The sequence below is a fragment of the Python bivittatus genome, unplaced genomic scaffold (genome assembly GCF_059951505.1).
Source record: "Python bivittatus isolate LINGU-HERP-01145 unplaced genomic scaffold, Pbiv_v1 ctg000080_np1212, whole genome shotgun sequence".
NCBI classification, from domain to species: Eukaryota; Metazoa; Chordata; class Lepidosauria; order Squamata; family Pythonidae; genus Python; species Python bivittatus.
In genome coordinates, this window is record NW_028277035.1 from 3,963,115 (window position 1) to 3,979,230 (window position 16,116).

At 40.9% G+C, this 16,116-nt stretch overlaps 1 protein-coding gene across 3 annotated transcripts in view; it reads right to left on the minus strand.

The window, feature by feature from the left end:
* The window catches only part of ST6GALNAC2 (ST6 N-acetylgalactosaminide alpha-2,6-sialyltransferase 2), a 47,012-nt gene that overhangs the window by 5,584 nt on the left and 25,312 nt on the right, over positions 1-16,116 (minus strand). For all 3 annotated transcript variants that reach the window (XM_007430335.3, XM_015888458.3, XM_025168004.2), the window contains exons 2-7: positions 16,008-16,100; positions 12,604-12,643; positions 7,083-7,257; positions 1,418-1,583; positions 1,076-1,214; positions 481-584 (exon numbers count right to left, since the gene is read on the minus strand). In XM_007430335.3, coding sequence (XP_007430397.1) covers positions 481-584; positions 1,076-1,214; positions 1,418-1,583; positions 7,083-7,257; positions 12,604-12,643; positions 16,008-16,100 — 717 coding nt within the window. The remainder of the gene's footprint in view (positions 1-480; positions 585-1,075; positions 1,215-1,417; positions 1,584-7,082; positions 7,258-12,603; positions 12,644-16,007; positions 16,101-16,116) is intronic.

Here is a 16,116-nt window from a genome sequence, read left to right on the forward strand (position 1 = left end):
AAAAGCCACCTCCCCCATCTTTTTACTGCTGGAAACATCTGATGCAATAAACAGCCTTATGTCACAGAAGGGGTGAAGAAGGACGCAATGCTATGGAATCAAACCACCCTTCCAGAGCGCAGAATCAGTACTGTCATTCCATTGGATGGAGTTCCATCTCAACAATAGCAATACTACTGGTAGTTGCTATTAATGGTTAAGAACCACCACCATTGCCTGAAGCAATATGGAATAAACCTAGCAACCTATAATTCTTAGAAATGTAATGTTTTGAGAACAACAAACAGTATTAATTTTTAGCAGAGAGACTGGTTGTACGAACATCTTTCTTCAAGAGGATTAGCTAGTTAGCTGCAAGGCTATTCAATGAGCTGCCTCACTAAGAACCGGAAGTTTAAAAACATTAAAATAACGTTCTGTGTGGATCCTAACATGGAAACAGGAAGAAGAGGCACAAGAACTGCAAGCAGCATTACTTACCTATCACCCTTGTCATAGCCCTCTGGGACAGGGCTGCCTAGTATGGCAGACCGAAGCATGATATAGTCTCGAATGTTTGATGGAATGAAAATGTACTGTATGTCCTACAACCAACATAAAAAGAAATGTAAGTATGAGGTTTTTAAAGGGAAAAGGGAAAATATGTTGCAGTGAAGCATATATAATTCCAGCCTGTTATGTATACCTTTTCCCAGGTAAACCATTCCATATATCTGTCCCCCAGTTTTTATTCCTCTTACAATAAACACTTAGTGGGCAATGTACAGCCATAATTTGGCTGTTTTTGTAAGCCTTTTCATATGTTTAAGTGGTTGGCCTAATTCAGAAAACCTTTGTATTGATGCTATTTTGGCATCAAGTGCACCATCACCTGAAGGTCATACATGAAGTTAAAACATGAAGCTAGAAAGACTCATAAAGGACTTGTTGTGGCCTCAACTTTCCTAGACTGAAAAGTATTCACTGGCAGTAATCTGCAAAATCAGCAACCCATATTGAAGCAAATGTGCCTGAAGTTCAATAGTGTCTTAGTCCAACCCTGCAACTGAAAAGAAGAATGTAGTTGTGTGTTTACTTTTCCCTGTGGGATCTGTGTGAAACCATATTCTGCATAAGCAACAAGGGAATTTTTCATAGTGTTCACTGTAAAACCATAGAAGGAAGTCTTCGTCCCAACATCTTCCTCAAAGCCTTTGATGACTGCCCCGTTAAGCCTGTAAGGAACAACAGAAGCAAAGCCTGAGAAATTTATAGTTGTCAACAACAAGGCATGACTAAGAAAATAATTCAAATGCCTGACATTTTCTTCTGAAAGTTTAAGAACATGGATCTTGTGGATTCTTTTAATCTGCATAACCACCCAGAAATGGTGCCTTTGTTCCTTTCTGAAGGAAGACGGTTGCTAACTTCCTTGTACCTGAAGACAAAGTCATGAGCATCTATCTTCTTCCCTTGGCGAGACCCATTCAGAATTCCTCCATTCCCAACCACGGCACAGCAGATGCAACAGTTAAGGAACCTGGCTTCATCGACTAGCTGACTGTGGACAGATTCACTGAGAAGTTGCACCGTGGATGCAATAACTGCAGATTAAAACATTGTAATGATGCAAGTTAGGAAAAAGCTCTAGCAACAACTCCAGCAAGCCACTATGTGTAGATTCAAGGCAACAGGAGAAATAAGCAGAGAGGAGCTACATGAATCAATGTTCAGATTAGTTATCATGAGACAAGCAAACCACTCCATTTCTAGCACACAATGGGCTAAACAGATATTCCAGTGTTTGGAGGTCTTGATAAATCCACTCTAGGAACTCATAAAGTTCCCAGATAAAGTGAGTGCCTTCTCTTCTCCTTTCTTTCTTCTTATTTGTATAGTGTCCTTACATGATTCTAGTCACCACATTTGAAAAAGGACATGATGGAGCTGGAAGGATGGCAACCAAGATGATAGGCAGGCTCAAATACCCTCCTTATGGGAAGGTATTATGGGAGTTAATCTAACACATTTGGAATGTGTCACACTAGGGAAGGTTCTCTTAGGCTCCTTTTTTATTTACACAGCTAATTAGGTGGAAAATAATTTATAATGTAAGCTTCATAGAGGGCAGTGAGTTGGCCAACCTTGCTGTCCTGCTTCTAAGAACTGAATAAATATTTATTTGTGTATTTATTAACACAAGCATTTACAGTGCATTTGGAAAGTATTCAGACCCCCTTCACTTTTTTCAATTTTATTATGTTGCAGCCTGATATTACAATCGTTCAAATTCATTTTTTTCCTCATTAATCTATACTCAGTACCCCATAATGACAATGTGAAAACAGAATTTTAGAAATGTCTGTAAATTTATTAAAAAGGAAAAACTGAAATATCACATTGGCATAAATATTCAGACCCTTTGCAACAACACTTGAAATTTAGCTCAGGTGCCTCCCATTTCTCTTGATCCTTGCTGAGCTGTTTCTACACCTTGATTGGAGTCCACCTGTGGTAAATTAAATTGACTGGACATGATTTGGAAAGTCACACACCTCTCTATAGAAGGCCTCACAGCTGGCAATGCATGCTGTATCAGAGCAAAAGCCATGAGGTCAAAGGAACTGCCTGCAGAGCTCAGAGACAGGATTATTGCAAGGCACAGATCTGGGGAAGGCTACAAAAAAAATTTCCGCTGCACTAAAGGTTCCCAAGAGCACAGTGGCTTCCATAGTTCTCAAATGGAAGAAGCTTGGCACAACCAGGACTCTTCTAAGAGCTGGTTGCCTGGCCAAACTGAGCAATCGGGGGAGAAGAGCCTTAGTAAGAGAGGTGACCAAGAACCCGATGGTTGCTCTGACTGAGCTCCAGAGATCCTGTGTGGAGATGGGACAAAGTTCCAGAAGGACAACCATCACTGCAGCCCTTCACCGATCTGGGCTTTATGGCAGAGTGGCTAGACGGAAGCCTCTCCTCAGTGCAAAACACATGAAAGCCCGCTTGGAGTTTGTAAAAAGCGCCTGAAGGACTCTTAGACTGTGAGGAACAAGATTCTCTGGTCTGATGAAACCAAGATTGAACTGTTTGGCCTCAATTCTAAATGTTAAATGTCTGGAGGAAGCCAGGCACCGCTCATCACCTGCCCAATACTATCCCAAGAGTGAAGCATGGTGGTGGCAGCATCATGCTGTGGGGGTGTTTTTCAGCAGCAGGGACTGGGAGACTGGTCAGGGTTGAGGGAAAGCTGAATGGAGCAAAGTACAGAGATATCCTCAATAAAAACCTGTTCCACAGCGCTCAGGACCTCAGACTGGGCCGGAGGTTCACCTTCCAACATGACAACGATCCTAAGCACACAGCCAAGACAACACAGGAATGGCTTAGGGACAACTTGTGAATGTCCTAGAGTGGCCCAGCCAGAGCCCTGACTTGAACCCTATTGAACATCTCTGGAGAGACCTGAAAATGGCTGTCCACCGACGGTCCCCATCCAACCTGACTGAGCTTGAGAGGTTTTGCAAAGAAGAATGGCAGAAAATCCCCCAATCCAGGTGTGCAAAGCTTGTCATGTCATACCGAAAAAGGCTCGAGGCTGTAATTGCTGCCAAAGGCGCTTCAACAAAGTACTGAGTAAAGGGTCTGAATACTTAAGTACATGTGATATTTCAGTTTTTTCTTTTTAATAAATTTACAGACATTTCTAAAATTCTGTTTTCATTTTGTCATTATGGCGTACTGAGTATAGATTAATGAGAAAAAAAATGAATTTGAACGATTGTAGTATCAGGCTGCAACATAACAAAATTGAAAAAAGTGAAGGGGATCTGAATACTTTCCGAATACACTGTATATATATATATATCCACCTTGATTTAGAATATGACACAATAAGATAAAAACGAGTTCAGTACCCCCTACCACCACCACGTAAGCAGATAGCATGGAAAGTAACTACCAAGGTAGCCCAAGTCTACCATCTGTACCAAAAGGCCATCAGGAAAGAATGGTTTAACTTTCCTATGGAAAGTGAACAAAGTGGCAGCCACACCTCAGGGGCAAGCTATTCCAGTGCCCCCTTCCCTTTCATCTCATTTGGAATGGGGACATCCTGGGCTAAATCTGGGGGGCGGGGGGAGAGAATTTTGTTAAGTACACAGGTGATGGACCATGTAGGGCTTTGTAAGGTAATCCTTGACCTATGACCATTTGTTCAGCGACATTTGAAGTTTTGATGGTGCTGAATGAATGGTGGTTACAACCAGTCCTGGGAGTTCCGGTCGTCCCAGCATCCCTGGGGTCATGCGATCACAATCCGGGCGCTTGGCAACCGGTTCACACTTATTGAGTGCAGCATCCCGTGATCACATGATTGCCATTTGCAACCTTCCCTGCTGGCTTCCTCAGAAAGTCAGTGGGGAAGCTGGCAGGGAAGGTCACAAGTTGCTGGGGTAAGGCTCCCCACCTTCCATGCTTGTGCTATGCCGGCCACTCACGCAGCCCTGTGCACCCTCCCTGACCTGTGCCTCTCGCACCCTCCTGCGCACCACCCCAATCCATGGCTCTCCCACCCCCCAGGCACCCAACCTACAGCTCTTGCACCCCCTTGCACCTGTGCTGTGTTTCTCATGCACCCTCCCCAACCTGTGCCTCTTGTGCACCCCCTCGCACCCTCGCTGACCCGCATCCTTGCACCCCCCCAACCCTCGCTACACCCTCCATGACCCATGCCACATGCTCGTGCACCCCCTCACACTCTCATGGTGCCTCTCACACACTCCCTCACACCTCATCCCTGACCTGCACCTCCCCCGTACCTCTTGCACCCTCGCTGACCCTCACCACACCTCCCCTGCATCCCCTCACTCACTTCCCCACCCGGCAGCAGCCACTTACCTGCCTGCCAGCCTGGGACTTGCAACTTCCTGCTGGCTGCCCCACTGACTTTAGTTGTGGGAAGCCGGCAGGAAATTGCCTCACCTAACCACCATGGAATTTGGTTAACGACAGCAACCGGGACTGCAGGGATTGCTGTCGCTAAGTGATGTGGTCGCGCTTTACCTTGAATTGATCCCTGAAGCTATTTGCAACCAGTGCAGTGACTGCAAGATATGTGTAATGCTATTAAAACTATCCCTCTCTGTTAGTAGGCAAGATTGTTGCATTTTGCACCAATTGCAACTTTGGAGTTGTTTTCAAGGGCAGCCTCATGTAAAGCACATGAAAGTAGTCTAGGCATAACGGTGTGAGTCACAGTTGAAATGAACATTTAATCCCTATGCATCCCTATAAAACATCCATGAATCTATGATCTCTACTTTGGAACATTTTCCTATACTATACTATACTATATATATTTTAGGTGTATTTAATGAAGACAACACTCATTCTACCAAAGACAAGGGATGTATTGATGTCCACTATGAACAGTCTTTTCCTGTCAGAAATATTTTTAAGACTGGGTAACAATCTTTGATGAATTATATGTCTCAAAAATAATTAATGGTTTCATTCCTGCTTCTAAAACGTCAGACATTCATCTTTACTGCTTTAATAATTCCTTTTGAGTTAGCATGAGGTCCTGCAAGGAGTGATGAAGAGTATTTCTTTGTTCTTTCCTACTCTTCCTTGGCACTTGTTGGGCAAAAGTTGCCCACTTTTTCTTGTACATCAGTCACAAAGTAACATTTACACAAGAAATATCAGGGAAAGTGTCAACCCGGTGAATGATCCTTTACCAGGTTCTAGGTCCAGACATGCTAAGGATTCTCGCATGCTCTTCCTAAAGCTCTCTGCAGCCAGTTTAATCCTACACTGCTTCACTTTTCCTTCCATTCAAAGTGTGTCCCTTGTTCACTTCCATCTAAGAGATTCAGGACATCAGCCAGAGATACTTGGCAAGTAACTAAGAGTGGGCACGAGGCAGGGAGCAGGATAATTCCCAGCAGCCACTGGGTTAAAGCAACAATAGAGTGGGTTGTGTCAAAGCCTTTTTCTTCAAGTTAGTCATCACAAAGACACTGGGATCTTTGATACAAGCAAATGTCACAAGATGTGGATAGCACCAGCATTTCCAAAGACTTCTTCTCCCCTCCCAGATCTCAATCTTTAAAGAAAAAACCCAGATTGCACGAACATTATAAAAATGTTCTAAGTGCTAAGCAATCCATTATGTTAAAACCTTTGGATGCTGCAACTAGGTAGAACAGTGTTTCTCAACCTTGAATTCCCAGAACTCAATGGCCAATACATCAGCAGAGCATCAGGTTGAGAAAAGCTTGCCGTTCTCTTTTGATCCTTAGTTGGGGCACGAGCTGCAACTCCTATGAACTCCAGTCTACCTTGTCCCACTACTATTTAATCCACAAGAAGTTCCACTGAATGCATAACCCACCATTTGCACATGTGTTCCTGGATTTAAAAGAGGACTTGTAAGTAAGGCAATCAAATTTGGGACTACAATACACAGCAGGATGCTAAACCTTATCCTTTATATTGCAGTCCTTATGGAAATCTGTCTCAACCTGCAATTTGTCTTGAGAGAGAGATCTTTGGTTAGGGCAACATGGAAGCAAAAAGTGTTAACTACCTTCTACTGTCCTGATCATGGCTTCTATTTTAAGAGAAAACTAGATCCACATGCAAGCACAGATGTTCCAAATTTCATCTTTAATACAAAGAGCAGTTTAACTCTTTAATGTAATATCCAATGCATATTAGGGGTGGGAGTCATTTGTGATCTATATAATTTCAACTGAAAGTATGTATCAATTTATATTTTAAAAAATACATGGTTTTTCAATAAGGCTAAATACTTAAGTGACAAGTGTCAAAATCCTTAAATGGGGGTGGAGGTGCCCTGAGGAAAATATACAACATGCAGCTCCTGGCCCTGTGTCTTATAAACTTTGCAGATCCAGAGAGGAAAGTTGATCTTGAATCATGAAGAATGGCTTGTCTGCTAACCATTTTGACATTTGTTGCAGCAATGAGCTCAGGCCAGTGATAGAACAATTTGATCCAACTGCAGACACCCAGCAAGACCCACTGTTCATCAAAGCCCCCCATCTTCCACCACTATATAGTAGCTCTATGCGGTTCTGTACCTGGATATGGCACATCACGCCAACCATATGGAACACTGCGGTCCTTCAGCCTCCCCCAAGTCTCAGGGGTGAAGTGTTGCTCCCACATAAACACAGGGATATCAAAATCAAACTGCTTCTCAAATGTGGGATTGTGCTTCACCTTGGATTTTAATGACCAAGGGCATGATCTGGCCTGAGAGAGGTTAGAAGTGAGTAAATTTCAAAGGTAGGAAACATTACAATCAATCTGTAGTTTTTTGGAAAGACTACTTTCATGGGCCATTCAGAGCAAAGTGTATCCAACAAGCCCAAATATAGCACTGCATATTGAGATGGTAATTCACAAAAGACCACAAATGTAACTTCAGTTGCAATTCTTAGAAAATTCAACTCTTGGTTCAGAATAAATTAACCCAATTTTAAAAGACAGATTCTACTTTGACGTATTTGGGGTTGTCCAGGAGTTTGGGTTTTAAACTCTGGGCAATCTCTTACTGACTTTAAAGAAGGGTATCCAGAAGCAGCACCAGGTGTTAGAATAGTTTCAATGTGTTTAAATCATGTAAAAATGCACAAGAACAGTAGAACTGATTTATTAATGGTTTAGCTAGACTCACTATGTTATAGCTGTGTAAAACCATACTTCGTTGAACAAATCATATTGGAAGGGTCAAGCAACACACTGAGTCATCATCCAATAAACCATTTTAGTTTAGCATGAAGTAAGAATGCAGGCATCTACTGCTGCTTGGAAAGTTCTTATACATGAGAAGTAATCACTGGTGTTTAGTGTATGTTAAAATCTCCAAGGGGCGGTAGTGGTCAAAGCTAGGCCAAGGCATGATACCCATACTTAAAAGTTAATTAATTTGCTTAATTAACTCCCAGTTAAGACTGATATTATTCAAGTGCAAACAAGAATCTTAATCCCAGTTCATTCAATTTTGAAAGTTACTGAATCAACTGTGACAAAAACATGCAAATTTTCTTCAAGGTTGGCATCTATTCCCAAGGACTGGGAAATAACCAATGTGACTTTGATTTTTGAAAAGGGTTGGGGGTGAACAGAAATGTGTAGGTCAATAAGCATCTCTTCCATGTAAAATAGAGGAAAATATTACAGAGCATAAGAAAAAGCTAGCTGAAAATGAACTGTAAGCAACTCTTGCCTTAAAGTATTGTCTCACTAAACTTTGTACATTAGGTGTCAAGAAGTCTTTGACCAATTCTCTTACGCAGGGATCCTGAGCAAACTTAGCGAAAGGAAGATACCCTCAAAGACTGGAAACTGTTTAAAGAAGGAATACATGGACAATTTTAAATGTTAGAGAAGTTCAAAGTGGGGCCCTCTCCCCTAAAGATCAGTGATAACATTTATTTCTAAATGACTTGGAATTAGGGATGAGCAGGGAGACGGACAAATGTGCTCCTGATACTAATATGCTCAGTGTAACAAAATAAACAATGGTTTGTGGAAAGCTTTTAATTATCTCTTCAAAATCTACTTTACTTATTTGAAAGGCTTACATGTCTGCCTATCTTATGCATCATAACCCTGGGCAGCTCACAAAACAACAATAAAAAGATCAAAAAGTCATAAAACCACAATAAAAACTCCCAGTGCCCCAAAGGCAACACTCCCCCATATGTCAGCATTCAACTGGGCTGGCCTCTAGTCTCATCCTACTCCAATGCTTGCAGGAAGAGCCATCTCTTCAAAGCCTTCCAGAAGGCTAGGAAAGTAGGGGTCTACTGGAACTCAGGAGAAGGGTCTTCCACAGAACAGGGACTGCTACAGAGAAGGCGCACTTTCTAGGCCAGTGTTCTCAACCTTGGCAGCTTGAAGATGTGTGGACAGAATTCTGGGAGTTGAGGTCCACACATCTTCAAGCTGCCAAGGTTGAGAAACACTGTTCTAGGCACAATAAATGACAACATTTAAAAGAAGGGATCTGGAGTGCGCCCACCCTATTTGATCTGGTGAAATGGGCAGATATTCTCAGGGAGAAGCAGTCCCACAAATAACCTGGCTTCACAACATCCAGGGCTTTAAAGGTGAGAACCAGCACACTGAATTGCACCCAGAAAGAAATGGGAAGCCAGGGCAGCTCACTCAGAAGCGATGTAATATGTGCAAAGCATGGAGGGTCCAGAACTGTGTGCACCACCACAGTCTGAGCCAGCTGCAATTTCCAGTGGTCTTCAAGAGCAGCCCCATGTAGAGTACACTACAGTAATCCAACTGGGAAGTGACCAGGACATGAGTAACTGTGAGCAAGGTCTCCTCGCTCGGGAATCGACACAAAACATGTGAGTTGAAAAGGTAAATGCAGTTAACTGAAAACAGCTACAAAGTGATACCCACTGGTACACTGAAGCAGTCTCTACATTCATAAATAAATGGGCTTGCGGTGACTAATCAAGAAAGGGCCCTTAAGAGTGATGGTGTAACTTACTGAAAAGAGAGCTTAGGATCATTAGGGAAGAAACTAAAAAACAGCCAATCCAGTACAAGAAGTCCCCAGTTGAAGAACAAGTTCTGTTCCCAAGGTCTGTCCTTAAGTCAAATTTGTATGTAAACTGGAACAGTATTATTTTATAATATTGTATAAGTAGTATTGTGTAATGAAGTCAGACCATTGTATATTTAAGTCAAATCATTGTGTATTTAACTCAAATTTTGCTACAATAGGTTCTGTTCTTAACTATGGGTTGTCCGTAAACCAGGCATTTTTTACCTGGGGACTCCCTGTACTGCATTTTAAAAAATCCACAATGAGAAGGAACTTGGCGTACTATGAACGGTTCAGGTCATTACAACTGAAAAGGAGTACTGCAGATTGGAAAGATTCAAAAAAGGATGGCCAAAATGATTAGGAGTTAATTTCTCCGTAAGGAAAGACTATAGTGCCTAAAGTGGGCTGGGCAGCATCTGTGGGGCTGAAGGTCCCAACTCAACTTCCAAATCTTCTAGCCACCTACAAGAGGCCACTAATGCTATGATATCACTGGAAAGGGTGAAGTTAAACTATTTCAGTTTGGGGCTGCTGCTGCTGCTGCTGCTGCTATTATTAGTATTTGCATTTTAAAGGTGGGCCTGATAGTACTTTGAGACACAACTCAAAACTGCTGTCAAATTTTGGCACCAAAATAGCTAACTTCCAGCACTCCAATTTTGGACTCTTGCAAGGATTCTGCAGGATGTTAAACAACCCAAAACTGCTGTAAAATTTTGGCACCAAAATAGCTAACTTCCAGCACTCCAATTTTGGACTCTTGCAAGGATTCTGCAGGATGTTAAGGTGGGAATGGAAAGAATTTAACTCTCCCAGGCCTCCTGCTTCTATTCCCAATCCTAACTTTGAAAGAAAAAAATCAAACAGTAATTTCTATCTTTGAATATTTAACATCTATAAACAAAAATGTCATTTGAAAGAATATAATGCCAATATTTGAATTCCAATTTTGGGAGCCAAATATCAATTTTTAAAGTCAAAGACAGCTGGCATTTGAATGCTGATGAGAATATCCAAAGCAGCCCTCAGAATACCCATCAGCAGGCTGACCCCAAGCACCCTCTAAACTAGGCTTTCAATACGGTATTCATCTAAGCAGCACTTGACAATGTGTGACAATAAGCAACTTATTGTTGCTTATTGCAACAATAAGCAAATCCTGATGGTTTTCTTTGCTGCTTCTCTGCCAAAAATCTTCTATCTTAGAACAAAAGCAAAAACAAAAACAATTTATATATTGCAAAGACACAAACTCAGACAGAAGTTCATTTCATTCTTAGAAAGCCAGGTGGAAGAGTTTTACTCCCTAACAAATGGTGTGACAGCAGCCAAACTGATCACAGAATCTCAATTGAGGCTTATGTTCGCTATATGGGGACAAGGACATTGTTATCTGTGGGGGCAGTAAAATGGTTTAATGCAGCTTTTAATGTTTCCTAGTAAGACACCCAGAGAACATTGATTATGGGCTGGAGTGGTGACTTCAAAACATCAATCAGTAAGAACCACCATTGTATGTCAAACTGGGACCAGAAAGACCAGGGTTCAAGTCCTTGTTCAACCACAAAACACACTAGGTAGTAGCTCTGAGACATTCATTTTCTCACTCCAAGCTTGAGGTGGTGATAAACTGATGGGTGAGAGCATGTATACAAGATTTTGAGCCTTTTCAGTACTGATTTCATAGCTCTGAAACTCTCTCCCAGGAAAAGCATTCAATATTCCATCTGCACTTTGCTAAAAATGTTATGCTGGGTTTATTTTGCTACTGCTGGTTTTGGTTTCCAGACTGATTGCTTTGTATACATTTAAAAAATCTTTTTAGGATTATGTTTATAAGCTACTGTAGAGAGTAAGGAAGATGACCTTGATGGAAATATGCAAGATCATTACCAGGGTGACAAGGAGTAAACACTTCTTAAGTCCATAACAGAGAACATTTTGAAGCTGCTCAGACACCTTCCTAAATTCACTGAACTATAAGGAGGGGGTGATATAGCACAATCAGACTTACAAGATTGGTATCAGCCTCCCCAGCTACACTAGATCAAGAAATCAACTCCAGAAGAAGACAAACTATTTTTATTGAAATTGGCTATTATAACAGAATCTTGCATATCTCCATCAAGGTCACCTTCCTTATTTTCTACAGCTACCTTATGAAGGATCTAGTGCACCTAGTGAGGCTGACCTTGAAGGGTGGCATATAGTTTTTCTGCAACTTACCCACCTCTTCCTAGACAATATTTTCCTTGAAATTACAACACTGAGCTATAGGGAAAAAAATGTAAGGTCTAGGCTCAAAACCTATTGTAACCACAGAAACCCTAGATATTATCTTCTCTGAGGCAAAAATACTGCTTGGTCTCTCATCATCAGTAGGCTCCCCTCCAAAACATACATGAGGCTCGGGACAAAGAAATCACAAGATCAGGACAAGACTAAATCTGATTTCATTTTACTTTAATTACAGTTACATTAAATTAATTCATTTAATGTACTTTTCTCATATGCTTTTAATCATTTCTCTCTTCCTTGTGCATCTCTATACCAGGTCATTCTCTACAATAAGATACAGGAATAGGAGTAATCCTTGCCTTGCTTATTTGTTTTTGTTTTTTTCCCCAAGAGATAGAGTAGAAAAGTAGGGAAACAAATGAGCTACATTAAAGCATGTTATGAATAAGAGAGTTGTTATAAAAGATTAAGAAAGGGACTGTGTCCAAGCTTAGCCAGTCAGACTTACTGTAGACTTAGTGAAATCAATAGGATTTAAATAAACCAAGACTCACTTAAGCCCTGATGATTTTAAGAGATTTTTCTAATCATGATTACATCTGAATGGAATGCAAGGGCCAAAGAGACCCTAAGTCCTTCATTTCTCTAGTAAGTGCTAGACTGTTGGAGGTATAGCAAAGGGCCCCAAAAATGGTTGTTAATGCATCAAAGTGGTCATTTGATCATCACTACTGAAACAACAGACTGACAAATAAGATAGTTAATATGCATGGTACGCTTGTTACCTTCTCCTTAGGGTTAGACGCATCTTGGGTTGAATTTCCCCTGAAAACAAAGCAACAAGAAAAAGGTGTAAAAATGGCACTTCATTGTCCCAGAACTATGGCTTCTGTATTCACAGACACAACAACATTTTTTGAGGAACCTCTACTCACTACAATTCAAATCAAGAGATCTGCATGTAAAGAGCAATACTAGATCTAACTCTGAGCCCTGTTACAAGCATTGGCTCTAGACAGACAATATGAGAATCCATCACACTGGTACAGTTTTGTTGCCTTCTTCCCTACAATGGTTAACTTTTAAGAATAGATTCAATTAACTTCAGCATCTGCATGCATTATACTTGTGAAGGTGAAGCCTGTAGCAGTGGTAATCTCAAACTGAGGTGAGTAATCAGAACATTTGATCACTCAGAGAATGAAATGTTTTGCAATTGCACTTTTATGAGGATAGGAAAGTTGTCAGTTCTACTGGCATTACATTTTTATAAGAGGCTGGGGCTGTTAAATCCTGAAGTTAAGAGGCAGGGAGTCCACAAGTTAGAATTATTTAGTTTGAAAACTTTAGTTATGTATTTAACATAATTTATATACAATCTTTTTGTTTGAAAACAATAGTCAAATGAGCTTAGATTTAAAAGTAATTGATTCATAGGAAAAAAATTAAAATCAATTAGCATGTGAATAATTAATGTTGGATTCAGACAAAGCAGTAAGAATCAGAGCTCAAAGAAAATGGCAAAAAGACAGTTAAACAGAGGTTAATCAGACCACAGCATTTAAAAATCATCCCAGCACAAGTTCTGGAAGGGCTGCATGCTAAGGGAATTATAATCCAAAATATACCCTGGGTTGCAATTCTAGCTTGAATGAGGAAGAAAAACCTATGATTCTTGGCTTAGATAGTATGGTGATATGTTAAACAGTGGAAGGAAAGAACAAAGCAAGAATGAATGGATTGCATCTACAAATCAGGTATTCCCAGAATTCTGCTCTATCACTTTATTTCAGTGTTTCTCAACCTTGGCAACTTGAAGACGTGAGGACTTCAACTCCCAGAATTCCCCAGCCAGCATGGCCATTATTGACAATTCTGGGAGTTGAAGTCCACATACTTGAAAGTTGCTAAAATTGGGAAATTTGGGTCTAAAACCTCTAGACCCTGACAGAATTTTGCTGAATGTGGTTGCTACTATCCCTGATGTATGTATAGTGTCATTAATAGTAAAAAAATAAATAAAATGAAATAATGGTTTTGCATACACACATACAACATATACACACAGGGTACAGGTTTGTGTACCATGGATACAATAGAAAACATTTTCTTCTGTACTTTATCCCAAAATAATGGATGAAGTCCTTTGTATCTGAAATAGTCCAGGTGATTCATTTAATTTATGCTTTTGCAAGGATTCAAATAATTTGCGTGAATTATTTAAATTGATGCAAATGATATAAATCAGGACATTTACAGATGCACCAGATATTCAGGTTTATCATAAATCCCTTCCCTCCCCATTAAACTGAAGGCTTTCTCTGTGGAGGGATGTGTGTATATTTTTTTAAAAAAAAGGAAATGGGGGAGAAGAAGTCTTTAAGAACCAAACTTTTGACCAAAACTAGACTTGCACATTTTCATGTCATAGTATGCAATTAAATTATTAATAAATCGATTTACTTAATAGGAAAAAATTACTTATATTAACTATGCAAGGTCCAAACTTCTAAGTAATTCTCCACTTGCTCCCAGCAATAAAGTAATTGTTATCCATAGAGATTATGTTTTTCAGTCCATTGTATAACTGATGGAGAATGGGATTTCAAGCTTTGGCAGTAATATTGGTCAGGGGTTCTGTCTGGATGGTGGTTACTATAGCCCGTTTTGATGAATTCCCTGCTTCTTTACCCCACCACTGGTGGGTAACTGGCTTTTTTCTTCCTCTCTTTTCATGACTATCAGGAAGAGATCTGGGGTTTGCTTGCTTCCTTGCTGTACTCACCTGCAAGAGCATATGCCCATGCATATACACAAACACACAGAATATCATTCCCTTCCCGTGTCCCTCCTCTTTCTTGCAACCTTTTCTTTCCCCTACTGACCACCTCCAATTTCCTATCCATTTCCCTGCTTTTAGGTTATTTCCATGGGACCAATTTACTCTGCTCACAGTTACTCATGCCCTGGTCACCTACCGAATGGACTACTGTAACGCGCTCTACATTGGGCTGCCCTTGAAGAGTATTTGGAAGCTCCAACTGGTGTAAAATGTGGCGATGCAGGCAGTTACGGGTGCCCCTAGAGTGACACACGTTAACACCTCTGCTCTGCAAGCTGCGTTGGTTGCTAGTTTGCTTCTGGGTCCAATTCAAGGTGCTGATTTTGACCTTTAAAGCCATATATGGCATGGTGTCAGGGGATTTGAGGGATCGCCTCTTCCCAATTACATCTACCCATCCTATCGGCTCGGGCAGGAAGGGCATGTTATGGGTCCTGTCTGCTAAGAAGCTCCATCTGACAGGACCCAGGAGGCAAGCCCTTTCTGCCAAAGCACCCGCCCTTTGGAACATCACCCCCCACATACACCTGAGGTAAGGGTGGCCCTGACCTTATTGGCCTTCCAGAGATCTCTCAAGGCATGCTTTTTCCAGCAGGCCTGGGGATCCCTTGGGAACAGTGAGCCCACAAAATGGTTTTAATAGAAGAGAATATCTGTAGCTCAGGGTTGAACTGTGGAGTCCTTAATGCTCTCTGAGCTTGGCTGTTTCTTTGCAGGAGTTTCATTACCCAACTAGGCCACATCATCAGTGCGAGTAAGCGTGGGATTTGCTCCCTGTTTATATGCAGTGCCTTGCCCTACTGTATATAATGGAGTAATGAAATGTCTGCAAGCTCAGAGAGCACCAAGGACTCCAGAAATGGCTTTATTATGTATGAGTTTTTAAATACTCTCCCGCGTTATATGCATGTTTCCTGCTTTTTATGGTTATTTTAAGAGGTGTTTTTATTGTTTTGTTTTTACTGTATGCTGCCCAGAGTCACATTTGTGAGATGGGTGGCTATATAAATTAGACAGACAGACAGATACTCAAAAGAAAAGGTTCACCATTTCACCATTATTTCTGAGGAAAATAAAAAATTGACAATATATTTGATCAAAGGGCTTCTCTTCATCCAATGATGTAACTACAGCTGGATCCACCTTAGCATTATTTAAGCCTACAGGTAATGTACAAGATTCCTTCCAGCTGAGCTTCCTGGAAAAAAAGGATAACTGTGCAGGAAGACCACAAAGAAGGCTTAAATTTAACTGCAGGCTCCTGCTATTCTGGAACGGTATGTTTGAGAAACCAACTGAATAAAGTATTTTATCAGAATGAAATCATATTTCTGTGAGAAGCCTAACCTCTTCATGATGGTTCTTCTGGTCAGGTCACGATTTCTGACATCTTGCAATATTCCTGCTTCTTCTAGATCCCACCTTTCTTGCTGACATGTTCTGGAAAACAATAGGC